The 20,371-nt window shown below is 50.3% G+C and overlaps 8 protein-coding genes across 8 annotated transcripts; 3 read left to right on the forward strand and 5 right to left on the reverse strand.

The window, feature by feature from the left end:
• Window positions 1–3,439: 3,439 nt before the first annotated feature.
• SEPMUDRAFT_150785 (Peptidase_M19-domain-containing protein) lies at window positions 3,440–5,573 on the forward strand (the record flags this gene model as incomplete). The annotated part of the gene is made up of 3 exons (XM_016906393.1): window positions 3,440–4,302; window positions 4,362–5,196; window positions 5,283–5,573. Coding segments are annotated over 2 exons (959 nt in total), but the record flags the coding sequence as incomplete, so codon positions are not given.
• On the reverse strand, window positions 3,440–7,934 carry SEPMUDRAFT_90212 (dialkylglycine decarboxylase). The gene is made up of 5 exons (XM_016910524.1): window positions 7,787–7,934; window positions 6,130–7,662; window positions 5,283–6,057; window positions 4,362–5,196; window positions 3,440–4,302 (listed from the first exon to the last, which is right to left on the reverse strand). The coding sequence occupies exons 2-4, from the start codon at window positions 6,199–6,201 to the stop codon at window positions 4,655–4,657; spliced, it is 1,389 nt and encodes a 462-aa protein (XP_016758906.1). The 5' UTR covers window positions 6,202–7,662; window positions 7,787–7,934; the 3' UTR covers window positions 3,440–4,302; window positions 4,362–4,654.
• Window positions 5,907–7,934, reverse strand: SEPMUDRAFT_150786 (CobW domain protein). Its single transcript, XM_016906394.1, has 2 exons — window positions 7,787–7,934; window positions 5,907–7,662 (listed from the first exon to the last, which is right to left on the reverse strand). Exons 1-2 carry the CDS (start codon window positions 7,917–7,919, stop codon window positions 6,590–6,592), a joined length of 1,206 nt encoding a protein of 401 aa, XP_016758907.1. The 5' UTR covers window positions 7,920–7,934; the 3' UTR covers window positions 5,907–6,589.
• A 170-nt stretch (window positions 7,935–8,104) lies between these two features.
• On the forward strand, window positions 8,105–12,471 carry SEPMUDRAFT_150787 (Mob1/phocein). The gene is made up of 3 exons (XM_016906395.1): window positions 8,105–8,383; window positions 8,589–11,072; window positions 11,133–12,471. The coding sequence occupies exons 1-2, from the start codon at window positions 8,150–8,152 to the stop codon at window positions 9,759–9,761; spliced, it is 1,407 nt and encodes a 468-aa protein (XP_016758908.1). The 5' UTR covers window positions 8,105–8,149; the 3' UTR covers window positions 9,762–11,072; window positions 11,133–12,471.
• On the forward strand, window positions 11,205–12,353 carry SEPMUDRAFT_119313 (uncharacterized protein; the record flags this gene model as incomplete). Its single annotated transcript, XM_016901499.1, has 1 exon — window positions 11,205–12,353. One exon carries the CDS (start codon window positions 11,205–11,207, stop codon window positions 12,351–12,353), a length of 1,149 nt encoding a protein of 382 aa, XP_016758909.1.
• Window positions 12,472–13,283: 812 nt separating the features above from the next.
• On the reverse strand, window positions 13,284–14,134 carry SEPMUDRAFT_150789 (hydrophobin). Its single transcript, XM_016906396.1, has 3 exons — window positions 13,810–14,134; window positions 13,644–13,732; window positions 13,284–13,543 (listed from the first exon to the last, which is right to left on the reverse strand). The coding sequence occupies exons 1-3, from the start codon at window positions 13,961–13,963 to the stop codon at window positions 13,508–13,510; spliced, it is 279 nt and encodes a 92-aa protein (XP_016758910.1). The 5' UTR covers window positions 13,964–14,134; the 3' UTR covers window positions 13,284–13,507.
• A 2,710-nt stretch (window positions 14,135–16,844) lies between these two features.
• On the reverse strand, window positions 16,845–18,055 carry SEPMUDRAFT_165398 (ABC-type amino acid transporter; the record flags this gene model as incomplete). Its single annotated transcript, XM_016908168.1, has 2 exons — window positions 16,845–17,637; window positions 18,036–18,055. 2 exons carry the CDS (start codon window positions 18,053–18,055, stop codon window positions 16,845–16,847), a joined length of 813 nt encoding a protein of 270 aa, XP_016758911.1.
• Window positions 18,028–20,064, reverse strand: SEPMUDRAFT_150790 (LETM1-domain-containing protein). The gene has a single exon (XM_016906397.1). The coding sequence runs from the start codon at window positions 19,968–19,970 to the stop codon at window positions 18,336–18,338; it is 1,635 nt and encodes a 544-aa protein (XP_016758912.1). The 5' UTR covers window positions 19,971–20,064; the 3' UTR covers window positions 18,028–18,335.
• Between the last annotated feature and the right edge of the window lie 307 nt (window positions 20,065–20,371).

Here is a 20,371-nt window from a genome sequence, read left to right on the forward strand (position 1 = left end):
TAGCTAGGGGAAGTATCGACAAGATACTAAGTATACTTATAGAAGAGCCTATTACCGAACGAGATAGACTAGAGACAGAAATTTCAGCTCGCTTTATCCTTAGAGCTACTTGTTTAAGGACCCTATTATTAATAAGGACGGAGCCGGCTTTCTAAGCGGCCTAGCGAAGAATAGAGATACGTAAGGCCTAGAGAGTAAGGCAGTAGTATATAGTAACCGAAAGTCGGTTTAAATACTAGATACGCGTTCTAGCTAGGCTAGAGAAGGAGATATTAAAGTATTTACTATAAGCCTAAGATCTGAAGTAATTTGGTTTTTCTAATTTTCGTAGTCGGCAGGTATAGTCGGCAGGTATTATTAGCTATAGAAGGAGATGTCGAAGTACTTACCGTAAACTCCTAAATTAATTTGCTTTTTCCTAATTCTCGTAGTCGGCAGGTATAGTCGGTAGCTATTGTTAGCGAGTTTAGGCAGTACGGTATATACGAGGCTTATTACTGTTCCAGAAGCGCTTACTATGTTTATTCTATATCTAGAAGAGGTTTTACGTAATACCTATCGCAATACCTATTAGGTATATCTATTAGGTTTTTTCCGTTAGGTTGTACCTAGCTTATAAGCTAGGTACCTACCTTATTTGCGGGGTTGGGTATTAACGTTAGGTTGTACCCAACCTATACCTAACCTAACCTATAACGAGGCCTAACTATAACCTAGCTAAGGGTAACAACTTCCGCGGTGCCGGTAACGCCGAGACTATTATTAACGCGCTGCTCGGTATACTCGTTACGCTCGGATTCGAATATAAGGGCCGTTAGTTATTTACTACTAATCTATAGACTAGTAGTACTACGCGGGTAATACTTAAGCAGCTTGTTTACTAGTAGCTATATATAGCGCGCTTTACTACGCGATTCGTACCGGACTATAGCTTCTAGATAGACGCTACGTTTAGTACTAATCGTACTAGTCTATTACTAAGGGTATTTATAGGGATTACTAACACCGGACGGTTATTTCCGATGTGTTATTTACTAATAAAGTTAGAGAGTAAGGATAATTAGCTGTTTATACTACTTGCCGTATTCAACAACTATCTACGTAACTGTCGACTTAATAAAGTAATTGTCTTAGATACTAGGGCCGGCCTAATTGTAGCTATTCCGGAGTTACTATTTCAGCGCTGTATTTAGCAATTCTGTTAATAGTACGCTGCTTAAAACCTTTACAAGCGTATCGATAAGGGTGCCGTACGCGTAGTACGTACCGAGGCCGCCGATAGTAAGGTACGCTAGGCTACTATTGTAGCTGCTAACGACGAACCGACCGTACCGACCGAATCTACTATACGAATCGACGCGCTAAGACGTACGCGAGCTCGTAAACTAGGCTATAGCGCCGAGCAGAAGACGGAACTGAAAGCGCTTATATAGCCGTAGCTGCAAGCGGATATAGCCGAAGCCGCCGATAAACTCGAGGCGGCTATTATCGACGGAATAATAGCGGAGGATGCCGAGTACTTCCGTAATACGTACGTCGTTATTAAGCAGCGACTAGTTACGTATTATATTAAGCATTTACCGAATAATAGAGCTCGCTCGTTATAGCGCGCGGAACGCGGCAACCGCGGCGTTAAGGGGTATCTGCCGCCGTACTTGTTACTAAAACAGTACGTTAAGGGTATTAAGCAATATCTAGATAAGCTGTTTAATAATTTGGAACGATTAGAGGAAAATACGTATACTAGCTTACTACTATAGGCCGTAGCGGCTAATAATCTCGGTTACTTCGTATAACTTAATAGCTAAGTTACGATATAGACAATCGATAGGTTACTAGCTTTATAGTATAACGCTCTCGGCATCAAACGTACGGTAGACAAGGCTAATTATACGCGCTCGGTAGTAACGGCAGAGCTATATCTAGTACGCGATTACTATACGGAATACGGGGAAGTTAAACAATATAGCTTGCTATATAGCTATATACTATTACCTACGGTAATTAAGCGGAAGGTAATAGCTCGTAGTCTACTATACCCCTGTTACTTTACGAGCAATCGTTCAGTTTACGCTAGTAACGCTATATAGTAGACGCTAAAATAGTAGAATCAATACGACGCCGCGACGGATAGACTACAAGAGTTATTACCGTAACGCGCGGATAGTTATAATCGTATACAGGCTTCTATACTACGCTAGTTAAGTTACTTACTATTACTACGAGCCGCGGACTATAACTCCTATACAGACAAGCTCGAAGCCTTCGAAGCCGTCTATTTAAGCGGCCTATAGGCTACTTAAAGTAACCGTTCTAAACCGGAGGAAATACTATTTGCGGTACCTACGAAACCGGCTTAGCATCTACTACTGCCGAGGCTGCCGAAGCGCGGCAATAAGACGACTAATAGGCTTATAACGAGTACGGAGGTAGCTAGTAAAGATGTAGAATCAGCTAAGAAGGCTGCTACCGTCGCTTTATACGCCGAATTCGCGGCTTAGTAGCGTGCTATTAACGTACTATAGACAGTCGAACGTAACGAGACAGCCGAGGTTAATACTAAGCTAGCGGCGCGTAGCCGTAGCCGTAGACGCGGCCGTAGACGTAGACGGCCGCGCAGACGCGGCTGTAGTGTTATATATAGTAAATCTGATAGTTTGGGGTTAGGTAACGATCGTGTAGTCGAGACTAACGACTTGGCGTTAGGTAACGGTCGTACAGTCGATAGTAACGCGGCTAGGGGTCGTTAAACGCGTAATATAGGGCGTAAAGTAGTAGATTATACAGTGTTAAACGGTGCTTTGCGTAGGTAGGTAGTTAATATATATGTATTGTAGCAGTAAGTGATGTTCAACCGGAACTACGTTAATCCGCGCCGAGGCTTAGTCATTCCGAGTGTCCTTTGAAAGTGTCCTGCTCCTTGACTCTTGCGGCCTATCTACTAGGTACCGTCCTCTCCAGGATAGCGCATATCATCCCCGGGCGACGGCATCCTGCAACAAGTGAATGCTATCTTGCCGACTATATCTATATCGCTGTTGAGGTCGACCGTTTAAAGAAAAGAAATTGAAAAAAAGGAAAGAAAAAAGAGTGATCACTTCACCCTCCCTTCATCAGCGAAAAGAAAAGAAAAGAAGAAGAGAACAAACAAAAACAAAAATGACCAGCCCCGAACCCATCCCTCTCGACCCCCGAGTCGCCAGAGTCCTCCAAACCACGCCCCTCTTCGACGGCCACAACGACCTCCCCATCCAACCACGCTGCATGTTCCACGGCAAAATCCACTCCAACCCAGCCTTCGACCTCGCCCACGGTTTCACGCGCGGCATGACCGACATTCCCCGTCTACGACAAGGACACGTCGGAGCACAATTCTGGAGCATCTGCATCCCCTGCCTCCGATCCGCAGACGAAAATTTCTCTCTCCCGGAATATAACGACATGGCACGTGATGCGATTGAACAGATTGATTTGACGATTCGATTAGTACAGAGTTATCCCGAGACGTTCACGTTAGTTTTTCGCTCCGAGGATGTACGAAGCGAGTACGGCAAGGGGAAAATTGCGTGTTCGATGGGCGTGGAAGGGTTGCATGTTGCAGGGAATAGTATTGGAATGATTCGAGCATTTTATCAATTAGGGGTGCGATACTGTACGTTGACGCATGTGGGAAATAATGCGTTTGCGGATTCTTCGACGGCGAAAATGGGGGCGGTGCATGGAGGGTTGTCGAAGTTGGGAAAGGCGGCGATTCGGGAAATGAATCGGATTGGAATGATTGTGGATTGCTCACATGTTTCGGAAGATGCTGCGAGACAGGCGTTGGAGTGCACTAGAGCGCCCGTGATGTTTTCCCACTCGAATGCGAAGAGTGTGTTTGACTGCGCGAGGAATGTGTCTGATGCTGTGCTTGACTTGATCCCTCGCAATGGCGGAATCATCATGGTGACTTTTGTTCCCGAGTTTGTTGCCACGAGAAGGCGGGATGCTCGTCTGGAGGATGTTGTCGATCACTTGTTTTATATCGCGAACCGCATTGGCTGGGATCACGTGGGGCTGGGCTCGGATTTTGATGGCATTGCCAGCGTCATTCCGGGACTGGAGGACGTGAGATGTTATCCGGCACTGTTGAAGGTCATCTTGGATCGTGGCGCGACGGAAGAACAGCTGGCGAAGGTCGCCGGCGAGAACATGCTTCGTGTGTGGCGAGGCGTGGAGGAGGTTCGAGATCAAATGCAGGCGGAAGGGGTTTTGCCAGTCGAGGACGTGTGGGAAGGCCGGAAATGGTGGCGATATGATGGGGTGAGTGTTACTCTCGTAGGGTGCATATTGCTAGGAAATAATGACTGACCAGAGTGCAGTATTATCAGATGCCTGATCCAGATCCCGAGGACAAGCTCGGACTGGGCTTGTATGGTATCCCGCAGCCTGAGCAGGGCTTGTATCACGAGAACTAATGAAAGCAAAGCGGCTTGCCGAAGAATCAAGAGGGGATATCCGAAGGGAATCGATACCTTCGGGAAGGGATCAATGGCCGGCGGTGCGGACGAGCTGAGAAATCTCGCCTCAATCAACTGCCTTGAAAAAAGGAGACCATCGCATATACTTCGCTTGGAATCGATAAATTGCAAAGGATAGTATCATAAGGTACATCCTACAATGTCGCCTTGACCATCTGCCCCGCGACCTCGCCACTACCATACAACGGCATTGTCCCCGGCGTCGTCGCCAAAGCCTCTTCCATAATGCCCAGTCCACGTTCCAGCTCCTCGTCCGTCGTAGTCAGCGGTGGCGCCAACCGAAAGATGCCGCCAAAAGACGGGATCGTGCACAATTGCGCCCACAAGCCCAATTCCATCATTTTGGTCGCCAGAGCGCTGCCCAGTGCCGGTGCAGCGACTTTCGTCTTCCGGTCGGCGACGATCTCCACTCCCGCCAGCAGACCGCGACCGCGAACGTCCCCGATGCATCCGTAGCGGGATTGAAGGAGGCGTAGGCGGGCCTGGAATTTCGCGCCGAGCTCGCGGGACCGCTGGACGAGGTGGTCGCGGACGACAATTTCGAGGACTTTGTCTCCGACACTTGCTGGGAGAGGGTCATTGGCGTGCGTGGTGTAGAAGAGAAAATTGTTCGCTTGGGCATATGCTGCGATGGGATTGCTGGTCACGACGGCGCTCAGGGGAAGTCCGTTGCCCACTGTAGTACACATACACACGTCAGTCACTTCTCAGAAATTCCGGTGTGAAAAAGGGGTATGTATATATGAGATAGGAGATACTCACAACTCTTACTCAACGTCAATATGTCCGGAACAACACCCTCGTCTTCCTCCCAATGCTGAAACGCAAACATATCTCCCGCCCTTCCAATCGCCGTCTGCGCCTCATCCACAATCAGCAGCATGCCCCTCTTCTCACAATGCTTCTTCACCGCTCGCAAATACCCTGGAGGCAGCACCATCATTCCGCCACTACTCAAAATCGGCTCCAAAATCACCGCCGCCAACGACCCACACGATTGCTTATCGATCAATTCCCACCCCACCTCCAACTCCAACTCCCAATCATGACTCCCATCTGCACGCCGGAAAGCCGACCGATAGCCATTCGGAGCGATCAGACAAAAGTTTCCGGGCATGTTCGGTCCATAACCTTTCCTTCCGTCGTGATATTGCGCTCCTATAGCCCCAGAAGTCACCCCGTGCCAACTGCTCGCCAAGCCCACGATTTCGAATTTCCCAGTGTATAATTTGGCGAGCCGGATGGCACATTCGTTGGACTCGCCACCGGTGGAGAGAAACAGTGCTTTGTCGAGGCCGGGGGGTGTGAGCGAGGTGAGGCGTTTGGCGAGGGAGATGACAGGGGGAGATAACATGCCGGAGAAGAGATGGTCGAGATGGGTGGCGTGGGAGGTGATGGTGGAGGTGACCTCGGGGTGGCCGTGGCCGATGGAAGTGGACATCTGACCTGAGGTCCAGTCGAGGAGGGTGTGGTTGCTTGCGGTTGTGATTGTGCGGGCAGAGGTGGAAGTTATTATGAAGGGCTGAAAGGATGGGCCCTAGAGAAGGGCGGGTTAGACCAATTGGCGATGCAGGTGTGCGTTGCTGGTGGCATGAAATGATGGGCATACAAAATGTAGCAAGGTATCTTGGGCATCTTGTTGGAGTTGTTCTTCGTTAATGTTGGTATATGGCTTGGCCATGGTGATTGTTCCGCAGAAAAAAAGACGAGCTCGAGTAGCTACGCAGAGTGGTGATGGAGGAGTTGCTATATGAAAAAGTGGATTTGGTCGTGTCAAGGCTGAGGGATGGTGGGAGCTTTTGACTGCCAGCTCTTGAAGCTCTTGAAGCTGGCAGTTGGGGAATGCAAGGGACTCCGCCTATCTGTCCAATCACAGTCAGCGGCCAAAGGATGTCATTACCGCAGGGCGTAGACAGGGCGTAGACAGCGTGGTGTAGTCTACCCAAGCAAGTGGTACAGTCGTCAAGAATGGTCGGTGAGTGGCCTCGAAGGGAGACGATCCGCGAGAAGGAGATGGAGCCAGAGCTTTTACTCTATCTGCTGGCGGTGTATCGGCGCGAGACGAGCATTTAGGCAACTGGACTGGTCGGCAGACTCAAGTCAAGACTCTGTTGGAATAACAATCGACTGCGTTCATCGCCAATATTGCGGCCAATGAAGACCAGCTTTCCCCGCTGTGAGACGTCGTCCTCTGCACTGACGGTACCATCTATGAGCTCAAAAATCTCACGAACTCCCTGAAGTATCTTCACGCGCCCGTTCGCCAGCATCACCCGGCCTTTACTGCGATGAATCTCCCAGCCAGATGTCAGTCCTTCTGCCTTCCCATTCGAATCACTTGGCAGGTGCGACTCCCACAGCACAGATTGAAGCCATATGTCGAGCGCCACTATGCCATCGTCATCGAGACGAGGCAGGGTCAGCGTCACAGTGCCGATGGCAGGATCCAGGTGGCTGTGTCCTTTGCTTGCAAACTCGAGATTATCTGCTGATACGTTGTCGTAAGCGTGCAGGTCCAGGACCAACCCTTCCAGCTCCGGTACTTGGCTATGATCTGTCACTTGTGTTCTCGCCAACGCGTTGATCGAGTAGACACGTTCCTGTACCGCCTGGAGTTCAGCAGGGGTCACCAGGTCGGACTTGTTGATGACCACTACATCGGCATGGGAAATTTGCAGATGAGCTGTGGAGAGGACTGGACCAGAGTGATGATCATCGTCGCGATGGACAGCCTCTTCGCCGACGGGCTCGTCAAGGGAACGAAGGATATTCTTCGCATCAACAAGCGTCACGATTCCGTCGAGATATATGGTACTTCCAAGTCCTTCGTCCACCCAAAAGAGAGGAGCAATGTTGCCAGGATCCGCAAGACCAGTGGTTTCGAGTAGAATATAGTCAAAGGCACCCCGACGGTCCATGAGAGACTCGATGGCGTTGACGCCAGAGTCCTTGACAGAACAGCAGATGCAGCCATTGGCAAGATCCAGCCATTCGGAGACCTGCTGATCCCCTTGATTGACAGTCAAAGACTTTTCAATGTCCGATGTGTTGCCAAATTCATTCAGTATGACCGCTATTTTCTTGCCATGCTTTGCGGTGAGTATGTAGTTGAGGAGCGTGGTTTTGCCCGCGCCAAGATAGCCTGTCCACATCAGCACTGGGGGGTGTTTCGAGGGAGACTGGGTGGGAAGTAGAATTTTGCAACGAAGTCGGTAGTAGAGAAGCCGCAGATATGGAAGCAGAGAAGCAGTAAGAAACATACCTACCTGTGATGATCGTTATGGGCACCTTGACAATCTTCACCTGGTCCAATTCCACACTCAGCGCCTCTTCCGCCGCAGTGCTCCCGTCGGCAGTCACCAACATGGGAGGCAGCTCGTCATCGTCTCCGTCCTGCATCTTGGCGGCGGTGGCGGAGGTGGTGGAGGTGGTGGTGGAGTGAAGGGTAGAGGGGGAGGGGGAGGGAGAGGGAGAAGAATAGATGGGCGGGAATTGCCGAGCGAAACCGAGCGACAGGGGTCTTCACTTGCATGTGCGTCGAGTACAACCTACCACCTACCACCTCCCCCTACTTTGTCCCGAAACGGGAAGACAAGTGAAGAGAAGAACATTCAACAGACGACTCGGGGATGGAGACCATGGCGTCCGTTAGTTCGCCGTCGTCATCGCCGCGACTCCCCTCGCCGCCGCCCATCGCCGAAGACCAAGTCGGGTCTCTCTCGCCGGGCTTCTCTCTATACCAAGACCATGGTAAGCTTTCCGGGAGTGGCAGCACCACCAACACGGGCGCGGCGAGGCGGATACGACCTGGCACCAAAGCGGAGGACATTCACGAGGGCCCCCCTCTGATTGACCTGCAAGATGTACGTGGACTTGCTTCCCTGTTGCTGTCAAGATCGAGGGAGAGGGAGGAGGCGGTGAGGGAGAGGGAGACGGAGAGAGACAGGGCGATGGAGCGGGAGAGACGTAGAGGGAGAGAGAGAGAGAGAGAGAAAGGAAGAGAGACAGGAAGAGGCACATAGAGAGATAGGAAGAGAGAGCCACAGCTGACAAAGTTCTTCCCTCTAGATCGACTCGGCATTCCAGCTCACCGAACACCTCAAAGCTCTCTACTACCACCACACGCACCCTCCCGACTCCGACACGACAGCCTCGGTCACCGCCGATCTGGCACGCGATCTGGCTAAACCGCCGCCAGGCATCTCTCGCGACATTTGGCTGTATGAGCTGGGCCGCTTTCTCATCCAAAAGACCAATACCGTCATCGTCAACCTATTCGCCGATGACCCGCCCTGTAGCCCCGCCACGTGTCCCGAGATGCGCGCCAGCGAGTGGCAGTATCTGTGCGCGGTGCACGATCCACCTAAGAGTTGCTCGGCCATCGACTACTGCTGCCACACTCTGGACTGGGCTGCCAATGCCTTGACCAGCAGCAAGATGTTTCCCTCGCGCCTGGGACTGGGCTCCACTCCGCACGGCAGTGTCGACAAGGTCCTGGCGCAGCAGATGAAGGAGATTACCAACATCTTCCGACGCGTCTACCGCATCTATGCACATGCCTGGTTTCAGCATCGGGACATGTTCTGGCGAGTTGAGAGGCAGACGGGCCTATACATCTTATTCAAAACCGTCTGCGACGAGTATGGCATGATTCAGCCCGAGAACTACACCATACCCCCCGAAGCCGAAGGACACGACGCAGAAGAAGACGGCCAGGAGCAGACGCAGGTGCCCAGCATTCTTTCCAGAGAAACAGACTCGACTTGGACGAAGCCCGCTGGGAATGAAGTGATTGCCAATGGCAACACGACCAAGCGCCATGGCGGCGGACAAGGCCACATCCGGAACCCTTCCAACGTCACGACTGTGATCCAAGAGGAAGCTGAAGAGGATGAAGCGACCGAAGCAAAACCAGTGTTGGAACGCGCAGTCACCACTGTGCACGATGACGAGCAGCCCCCAGAGGCTGTGCCGCCTGAAGAAAAGTCGGATGAAAGCAAGCGAGACACCATCACACCCGCAACAATGACCACGTCCAAGACTTTCACCGTACCGGAGCCCGTCCAGAATGAGAAGACATTGGAGAACCAAGATGAGACTGATACTGGCGATGAGACAACGATCCACATCGAATCGGAGGGGACTACTGTCGAGACCAAGGCGGACGAACCTGGAGTGGAAGTCACGGTTGAGCCTTTGGAGGAGGAGGCTACGGCCGAAGACACCGAAACTGCGAAATGAGCGAGCACGACAGTATTGTGCTCTTTGATGAAACACAGACATCGCACGCATCACCTCGAATATGGTGAAACTAATTAATGTGAAGGCTTCTAAGCCAACCCGGATGGAGATGTGAATTCACTTCACTGCACACTGCTGCTAGGCACCAATCTCGCAGGCAGCACAACGTCAAAGCTCATGGAACGGCGTGCTTTGCTCAAAAAGTGGGATCTTGGTCACGTTCGTCCGGACATGAATCCGGAACGCGCCGCGTTGGAGTGAGCAGAACATTGCGTGCTAAGAATCGCGGTTCCTGCTGCAGATCAGGCAGATCCGTCCATGGACGAGTCTGCTAGACTAACAAAGTATGGAGCGCGGCTGGAAAAGTTGAGAGGAGGAGCGGATGCCATGTATCAACGCCTTCAACGTACACTTTACAAGCTTGTTGCAGTCGGGCGTCTTAGCAGTCGGCTACAAGCATCGAGTCGGTTGCAATCGGTCAATCCACCAGTGGTTATTGGCTCATGATCGCATCATTTTTGTGAAGTTTAGCATTGAGAAGCTGAGTATGTACATACATAGCTTCCGCTGGCCACTCGGGACTGTAAGCACGGATCCCAATAAAGCTTGGCGTTGACATAGATCAAACCAGGAAAAAATGCGAAACCTACCGACGAGCTATAAGACATCCTTCGAATGTTCCGGCGCAGTGGGCAAGTAGACATTCATCCTGCAATCGTTTTCAATTTTTCAACACTCGCGCAAGTAGCGAGCCCAGACCTTGATCACGAAGCTCCTCGCATCGGCCGCCTTCTTCACGCCTCGTCGTCGCTATCACCAGATGAGGGTAGAGCGGCGTTTCGACCAGAGCATTGTATGGGGGAAAACAGCGGGCATGCTTTTGCCATCACGGACGAGTGTACGAAGGCGCGACGGCTATATACCTACCTCCCATGGGCTCGCTAAAGGTACCCCGAGAGCTGCATGCAGCTCATGACATTCGAGTACTGCCGGATCCTATACCATGCCGCCGAGCATTGAAGAGAGAGGTCTTCTGAGGAAGCTATACGACGACACTCTATTCCACACTGTATTACTGCGCCTTTTGAGATCCGATACTACACGATCTAATATGTCTGCCAGGCGCAAGACGGGTATTCAAGTGCATATTACAGACAAAATTCGTGAGGGTGTCTGCTGCCAATGGTATCATATATCTTGATCACCACAGATCCACTCTCGCAGGAGCATTTGCAGAGCTCGTGCAGCCAGGGTTAGGTCTGTTGAATGAATGAAGGTTGCTGGTACACTAATTCGTGGTAAGCTCCCTGGGTGAGTCCGGTGGAGCCGCTTCCCACGTGTCGGCTCGCAACTTACACATTCGCTATATAGCATATTCATATCGCCCAGCTCGATTGCCGCTCCTCTGGTCCTTATACACCTTTTCTGCTGCTGACGGCCGCAATGCGCCTGAAAAAGAAGCCTCGTATCCTCACGAGACCTTACTGGCGACATTTATTCGAACGGGCGCAGTCGAAGCTTAATACGACACCGGCACAAGAGCAACTCGACGAGCGTTTCAAAAACCTACCAGCAGAGCTACGGCTCGAGATACAGGAACACTATCTTCGAGCAGATCCCATCCGAGTAGGCGATGATGGGGAACTGCGACATCCTCTCGTGGACAAGAATGTGACATGCCCCGATCTCAGAGAGACCGCTGCGTTGTATCGCGCCGCTCCGATTGTTCTCAGCTACTATCTCCTCAAGACTGGCCAGCACGGGAGGTACTATTTCGACCTGGACAGTAGCAGCAAGCCCTGGGCACCTTACAGTTACTTCCTCGAACATCATGACCGACACCTGGGGAGAGCGCATAGGAAGCACCTACGGCTCGAGATCAGAATCACTATACCCAGCAATTGCTACAAGAAATTGCGCTTTCGCTGCGATGAACTGGGCCGAGTTACTTTCCAGCCTGGGCATGAACACGCCTGTCGATCCCGGCACTGCGAACGTCCCGAACAGCAGGTCAATGTGTGGCGGCACATTGACACCCATACGAACAGAATCAGCGAGCATACCGAAATTCCACGCGAGAACATCAACACCGAAGTCGCCTTTGTGCATTACAAGTGCCAAGCATGTGGTTGTGCACACGCGAGGTGCAAACTGAAACTCATGTGCATGGGGCCCCCTTATATGGTCTTATGCCTCATGGCATACGTAGTGATCTCGTGGCAAACGGCATATTGTGGTTGGGATATATACAAGAAATGGAGAGCTCAAATCCGGCTTCAACCCGGCATTCATCGCTACACTCTCTACGCATCTTTCCTGCTCCCTGTCTTCCTCGGGGGAGTTTTTCTGACTCCATTGGCTATGCCATTGAAATGGACTGTTCAGGGATCTGAAAAAGCAGCACAGATGGTCGTGCAAATCATTGAACGGCGGCAAACGGCGCGCAAAGCAATGAAGCAAAGGATCAGGGCAGATGCAGAGGCTGTAGCGGCTACAGATGCTTCTCGTAAGCAAGGCACGGTGTCTGCTGTGCAACTTGGGAGCTTTCCATTCGAAAATCGCCCGTCAGAGCCCATGATTGGTTCCGAATAGGGGTGAAGAACGAAAACAAAAAAAGAAGAACATTACTCTTTCGTATTAGACTCGGGCCGCCAATACTCTTTCGAGCCACAATTAACGCATATAATCATCGACTGCTAGCAGTAATAGCTACAAGGAAGCACACCATATCCTCCAAATGTATATTCAAGAATGAGCGAGTATACATATCACACCAACTGCGAGCGCTCTTCAATATTGTCATTCCATCTGACAAGGAAGCCGAATACGCCGTCACATAAAAAGAAACTGTGATTCCTCGCACGGACAGGACCTCAACCCTCTCATATTATAATTCCCCCAGCAGCCGTCGTTTACATTCTCAGCAACGAAAATCCCTTTCCCTCTCGCAGGAGGGACTAGTACAGAATACATCGGGGGGACTCTCTGCATCCATTGGATATTTTTTTTCTTCTCTCATACAGCACGTATCCAGCCGAACAAAATGCATGATACCTATCGGCAAGGATCTATGAAAAGAGCCACACTTTGTCTCTCTCTCTAACAGATTTTGAAGGTTGGGGCATTTATCTATTTCATCGATCGAACTGCTGACGTGATTCGGTATGTGCTTGTTTTGGAAGTGGAGTACAAAAAAAAGTATACAGGTAGTAATGAAATCAGAGCCATCGATTACGGATACAGTGGTGGTGTCTGCTGTCAAGCGTAGTTTGCAACACGGAGGAGGATGAAGACGAGGAGGGGGAGAAAGTGTTGAGGCCAAATTGAAAGAAGCTGTGAATATATTTGAGGTGGAAGGAAATTTAAGCGCCTTGGTGGTAGGGAAGTGACGATGGAAAAAAAAAGACCAAAAAGGGAAAAGCAAAAAGCAAAAAGCAAAAAGGGAAAAGCAAAAAGCAAAAAGCAAGCAGAAAAAAAAAAGAAGAAAAAAAGAAAAGGAAAAGAAAAAGAAAAAGAAAAACTCTCAGAAAATAGTAATGAGGTTTCTCTGTTGCAACCCTATTAAAGAATGAATGTGTGCTATAAGGTCATACCATCGCTCCCCCTTTCAAAATCCCACCAACATCTTCCCCACCTCTTCTTCTTCTTCTCCTCCTCCTCCACCCCCTCCCCTATCCACACTTTTCCCCCAAAACCCCAACTTTCACTAATATTCCTTTCCCCTTTTCATCCCGGCAATGAGGAATTTACAAAGGAGTAGTGCAGAGAAGAGCGAGGTCGGCCTATCATCACACGACGAAGTTATCATTAGCAACCATGATCAAAAAATTTAGTAGTTTCGGAAAAGAAAAGAAAAGAGGGAGAGAGAAAGATAAAACTTACAATCCCACCGACTTCACAGCATTGAGCACTCAATCCCGTATGCTTGCACTCCTTGTTGAATTCATCGACGGACTTGGGGCTTCCGGGGACTGATTCGAAAGAAAAAAAAAAGAAGATTGTTAGCGTCTGAGAGTTCGTTCGATTTGACTACTAGGTAGGTACTTACCATCCGAGCAAGAAACAGCAGCGACGCCCAAAACGTCCAATTGGCAACAATATGGTGCTCCACTAGCGCAGACTTTCTCTCCACCCCGGGTCTCGAGGACTGAAGGGGCTGCGGCTGCGAGGGCAGCGGTGGTGAGGAGGGCGAAGAATTGCATTTTTTGGGGAGGTTGGTTTTTGGGGTGGTGGGATTAGATTTTGGAGGGTTTTTGGAAAAAGGTGATGTTGGTTGATGTTGATGATGATGTTGATGATAATGGGAGCGAAATGGCGTGTGGGTTTATATATGTTGTTATTGTTGTTTGTTGTTCTTCTTAATCCTCCTCTTCTTCCCCCTACTCCTCTTTCTCTTCCCTCTTTGATACTCTCTCTCGCCCTCTCTATTCGTCTGCCGTCCATCCGAGCCATCCAGCCTGCATACTGCATATACATAAACATTACATAGGTACCTAGTTCTGTACCACCATGAAAAAAAGTTTCCACATTTCAATTTATTTTCTCCACAACTTCTTTTTGTCTTTCCCAATCACATCAACTTCAGGTACCCAATTAATTATACAGCTAGCTAGTTCGAAGGAGCGAGCGAGCGAGCGCTACGAAGCCTTACATTCACTCTTCCTGTCATCATCATCATCGTATTCCCCTTCCCAACTCCTGCGGGCCTTGCATGCATGCATCTTGAACAGAGAGAGAAAATTATATTATTTACTCCACAGCGACCCAAAAGAGAGAGTAGATACCTACATATCTCCTAGTTCAGAATAATGCACCCACCAGTCAGCCCATGAACAACTCACACGTCGGGTTTCGGCGGGTCCTTGATATTATTATTTCTATCATCATCATACTACATCCACCGTCCTGTACCTGAACAGCCACAATGCAATCGACGGTGATGATGATAATGATGCAAACAAGCAAGCTCGTCGGGCCTACAGTATGGATCTGCCAATAGTTGAATTTCCCCGTTGTTGGACCATCTTCGGGACGCTCAGACCCCCCCTCCAAAAGGGAATCCTTACATCGTGTGATGAAAAGAAAAGAAGAGTCTGGCCGAATGTGAAAAACTCGTTTTCTCCAGTTTCTGCGGATCGTACTGTATGTACCTCCTATGCGTTGCCGAGAAGCATACTTTGCATGCATACGGTTCTGGACTTTTCTCTTCTTCTTGAATAGGGGAGGGGAGTTTTCCAAAATAAATCGCAACGACCTACTAAATGCAGGTGAAGTGGATTCTTCTTCTTCTTTCTTTTCCCTTTTCTTTTGATTACCTGGTACTCTACTCCACTCCATCGATGCCCCCTTGGGACTTGGGAGTCTCGCCACATGGTCTGCACGTTTGATGGGTAAGACGACGAGGAGAATCCATGCTGTACGACGTGTAGGAAGGGTGTACAGGACTACTGAGTATGTAGAGTGGTCTGGCCCTATTACTACCTACCTACTGTGCAGTTACGTAGCGCCGTGTAAAGTGATGTATATATTCTTCTTGGCATAGCCTCGTCGTCTTCTCCTCTCTCGGACTCGTAGGCGAAGTTTTGATGGATCCTTTTAATACGCGAAGGATGCGGATTGACCGGAATCTGGAAGGCTAGGCTGGGGCTGTGGACTGGATTTTTTGGGGTGCTAAAAAGAACAAGTCAGCGACTGGAGTCCTCGTTTGTCGTCACTAAGGTACCGCCTGTTTGGATGTACTATTGGAAGTGTCTAGTTAGTTAATTCGGTCTGACTGGGTATGTACTGTAGTCAGTCCACTGGCTGGCTGGCCCTATATCCACTGAATACGATATTCCTCTCCCTTTTTTTGTTCTTGGCGAGAACAAATCTATGCAAGTTTACGTACTTGCACAAGACTTTCTTATTCGTAGCACTTGGTATTGTATCTTGTCCTCCTCCTCGTCATCATCATCGTACCGCCCTTGTCGCTTTCTCTCCACTCAAACATCTCCTCTATCCCGCCACAATGGATCAACCGTATAGAAATTGCGGCACCTCACCTTACATTCACCTCTAGTGTGTACCCGCCCCGTCCGAGCGAGCGAGCATCTCCCGAAAGTGGAGATTCTCTTCAAAAAATTGTTGAAAAGAAAGTAATATTTCGGTCTTCCTTCGCGGCGATTCTTCCTTCGCGCGTTATGCGTAGCGTAGCGTAGCGTAGCGAGCGTGGGCGTGTATATATCGATATGCATATGCATTATGCATAAGGTATAATATATGCACGTTCGCTAACTAGTACCCGTAAAAGTCAGGTACCGCAAGGTACAGACTACCGTACAGTATGTATAGGTATGTAATATCCGGACATATTTTGTTCAAGCCAAGGGCTGGGCTAAGGGAATGGCTAGGGGTAGGGCTGGGCGAGAAGTGAATTGAAAATGAAAAGAAAAGAACATAATAAGGTGTTGATCTTCACATACTTGATTGGTACGGGGGATTCGGGTATGTATACTACAGTTAGAAAGGATTGTCCGTCTTGCTGCCGGGTTCCTGCATATATATGTATATGTATATGTACGGTCCCTACTTTACCTGACCTGACCGTACGTAAGGTATGTATACATATATACATATATCCAATGAGCTGGAGATCTATATCATCATATCCATTGTCCATTGTCCAGCACACACACCGCGATTCGCGCGGACCCAGTCTCTCGGGGTGGGTTTTTTTTATTAACTGTCTTTTTTTCAACTCTACTATGGCTCCATGTCGGAGCTGAAGATCCTTTTTGACGACAAGGCTGTGTACATATATGTACTCGTTGCGTAAGTGTACTGTAGTCTCATGTAATGCTGCCTGTTTGTCTTGGTTTCCTTTGGATGGGTTGGGACGTCGAGCTGAGGAGATGGGATGATTTGTGTTGTTACCTGACCCCTGAAGTGAAGGATTGAGGAAGATGACCTACCTCTGTTCTCTCTTCGATGCCGCTACCTCCTAGGCACCTTGTGTATGTACAACAGGAAGGATCACAGTAGTGAGTCTTCGGACATGTACTACTCTCTGTCTCTCACACACACACTCACTCACACACTCACTCATCACACCACCGGCCACCGATACTCCATCCACCTCCCCAAAGTCTCATTCCACATCCCACTTTCCACCTGATATCTCACCCAAACATCCACAAAATGCTTCCACACCGCATCCCCCCTCGGCAACAAATACCCCACCTCCTCAAACGTCCACGGCACCTCATTCACCATACACAACGACCCATTATGTAAATTCACCTGCAACTCCACCTCAATCCTATCACTCACCATAGCATCCGCTCGACCCTCCACAACAGCTTGATAGACCGCATTATTATCCTCCACCAACACAATCTCCGCGAGTTGAAATTCCGCGCGATCAAACGCTTCATTCGTTCCGCCCGGATTCGTCGCGATTTTCACGTTGGAGGCGTCCAAGGATGCTAAATCGGGGAATCGTGTGGTATCCGAGCATCGGATACAATCTGTTTTGCCGACGCGGAGGACGGGAGTCGAGAAGAAGGCTCCTGTTGCTGCGCGCGCGAGAGTGATGCTGATGCCGCCCATGGCGATGTCGAATTTGTGGGCGAGAATGTCGGATGTCAGATTGGACCAGATGGAGGGGATGAAGACGGGTGGGGAAGGGAGGCGTAATGCGTTGGAGAGGGCTTGGGCCATGTCGATGTCGGCGCCGATGTAGGTAGTGTTGAAGGTGGAGGTTCCATTGTTGTTATTAGTATTATTTAGAGGGGGAAGAAGCGCTGTGGTGGTGTTGGTGAGTTTGTAGCTAAAGGGCTTGTAGTCGCCTGTGGTGCCGACGCGAAGATGACCGCGGGCTTGGATGGTGTCGAGAATGCTGGTGATGTTGGCGTAGGAGAGGGAAGATGCCTCCTCGGTATTCATCATCCCGTAGCTGCTGGGCTCATGGCCCATTGCCACATGAGAATAATGCGCCACTTGGGCCAGGAATACCGCAAACGTCGTCTTCATGATTGCTGCTTCTACCCTTGGGTACAACAGACTCGCCTGGTGCTAATGAATGTCCTGAAGTTGCCATATCTCCTCGTTGGAACTTGGGAAGGTCTCTGGCCCGACTTCGCGTTGATAGGAGTACGAGGCTATCGATAAAGCTAGTGGTATAGTGCCGATGAACATCCATGGGGGACCTGGGCCTATCGCACGTGTTTTCTCTTGGGCAGTAGTTGAAATCTTGAAATAGTAGAAGTTGTTTGTACAGAAGAGTTGTTGCTATACCTTTGTTTCTTGCCATGCATACTTTGGAGTGAGCAGTGTAGTATCTCTTTCATACTCTCTCTTCCCCCTCTTTCCTCCACATTGTCATTCTTGGCATATTACAGCAAAATTTCTCATGATGGTGATGATGATGATGATGATGCTACCTGACTTTTCTCTATTGCCCCTCTTTGGTCCATCATGGACTGATACACATAATGAATTGAGGCTTCAAAACGCCACGTCGCCAATCTATGCCTCTATTCAAGAGTGCCCCTCGCTAACTGCCATAATCGTTACATGCACGCCCCTTGCCGTCTCTTACGTCGACTTCTTCTCCTGTACTGAAGAAGGGCCGGCGCCGTCTGAGGAAGACTTTTGCTGCTTGTCCAGGTCTTGCTCGGACTCGAGCATGTCGGATTCAGCCTGTGCTTTCGAGTGGGCGAGAGCGTCGGATTGTCTCTGCTCCTCATCCTTCTCGTCGATATTCTCCTTGTCGTCGACCACTTCTTCCCGACCGGAAGCCTTTTGTTCCTCGGCCTGCTCATTCTCCTCTTGAATCAACTCTTGCTGCTCCTTGATGACTTGCAGTCTCTGCTTGTTGGTGGTAGCACCCTCGGCAGTGTGGACCTCGAGTTCAATCTCGTGGAAGAGCTCTTCGGGAATGCTGGCCAGGACGGCCTGCAGTGCCGACATTTGGCCCTCAAACTCATTCTCCTTGCCAGTCGCGTACATGAAGGCATTGCTCAGGACCAGCAGTGTGCTCGGAACACCGTACTTGAGACGGAGATCGAGCCACATTTGCAAATCATCTCGCAGACGACCAGGACTCATACCATGTGTTCGTAGTCCGCGGGCAGCGCAGGCATTCTGCAGTTCTGGGACAGACAGCGATTCCACTCCTTCGTAGCTGATAGCCTTGTCGTCGCGCTTGATCTGTCGCATGCGATGGCGCACCGTATACCGCAGCATGGCGTCCGTGCCGAATGTGCCTAGGTTCATGTACTTGCACATGCCAATGAGTTGTGGCCTCGACAAGTTATCCAGGGTCAAATCATCCTTGAAGAGCTTGCAGACTTTGATGATGTCGGACTTGGTGGGCTCCTCTCCCGTCGTCTTCAATTTGCGGAAGAACTCTGTAAACTCCTCCTTTTGCGCAGTGGTGGCCGAGACGGGCAAGCCAGACTCTCGCATGGTCTGGCGCAGGAAGTTGGAGACCTCCTTACGAGATGACCTCAGCTTGACAGCCTTCGCGTCCTTGGTCTTTGCATTCTCGTACGTGGAAGGAAGCATGTTGGGGAAGAGCTTCAGAGCAACGGGGAGGAGCAGCTCAGCAAAGGGCACCAAGACAAAGACGGAGAATGGGACCAGTCGACCCAAATCCTGTACCGTTCGAGTGAGTTGTCGGTGCTCTCGGCGGGTGAGTTCGTATCCAGCAGCCATCTTGAAGGCCAGTTTCCATGAAATGCGCACTTCTGTGCCGAGCAGCTTGGTTCCATCCCAATAATGCTGTGCTTCGTGCTTGACCTTCTGCCACAAGGTCAACTTCTTCTTTTTCTTCTCCTCCTCGTCCTTCTTTGCAACCTCCTTTGTCGTCTCTGCATGCTCTTCGGCAGCTGTCTGAGCGGCAATCTCATTCAACGCCTGCTGTTCCGCAGCCGAGGTCGGGGCACTTTCGGTAGGCTGGTCGGCAGGAATGGTGATTTTGTGATCTGTGGCCTTCTTGTCGGACTCCTTACTGAGCGGTTTCTTAGCCTGCTCGATGTTGAAGCCCGGTGGTGGGCCACTATTCTGTCCCGAGTGATGTTGCGAGTCTGTTGAAGCACTCATACGGGGAGTCAAGATGGCGACAGCAGGCAAGGTGCGCGGGAGGCGAGCAGCGCGGGAGAAAGCGATCCTGTTCCCATGACGGAGGAGGAGTGGCGCCAGTTGCGCCGAGTAGCGCGAGTTCATCATGCTGTCCGGCAGCAGAGAGAGGGAGAGAGAAAATGATAGAGAGAGAATGAAGTAGATGCTGCGATGTAGAGTTGCGTAGGTAAGGGACAGCGAAAGTGCAGGCAAAAGAGAAAGAAAGGATGGGAGGAGGTGTTTGGAGCAGAAGCAATCGAAGGCGACATTCCATCACTAGCTTCCCAGGGACTGCCAGTCTACCAAAGCCGAGAACGAGACGGGACCTGACCGGGCTCCGGCAATGTACGTGTAGCACGTGAGTGCGTGGGCAGATGGATCACGTGTCAGCTCCTCTCTCTCTCTCTCTCTCTCTCTATAGCAGTGCACTAAGCCGGTGACGAGAAGCGCCTCGGACCACGGCGATCGTCTGCGCTCATCCCATCACCACACGACTCCCACTGCCTCTT

The sequence above is a fragment of the Sphaerulina musiva genome (assembly GCF_000320565.1).
Source record: "Sphaerulina musiva SO2202 unplaced genomic scaffold SEPMUscaffold_8, whole genome shotgun sequence".
Lineage (NCBI taxonomy): Eukaryota > Fungi > Ascomycota > Dothideomycetes > Mycosphaerellales > Mycosphaerellaceae > Sphaerulina > Sphaerulina musiva.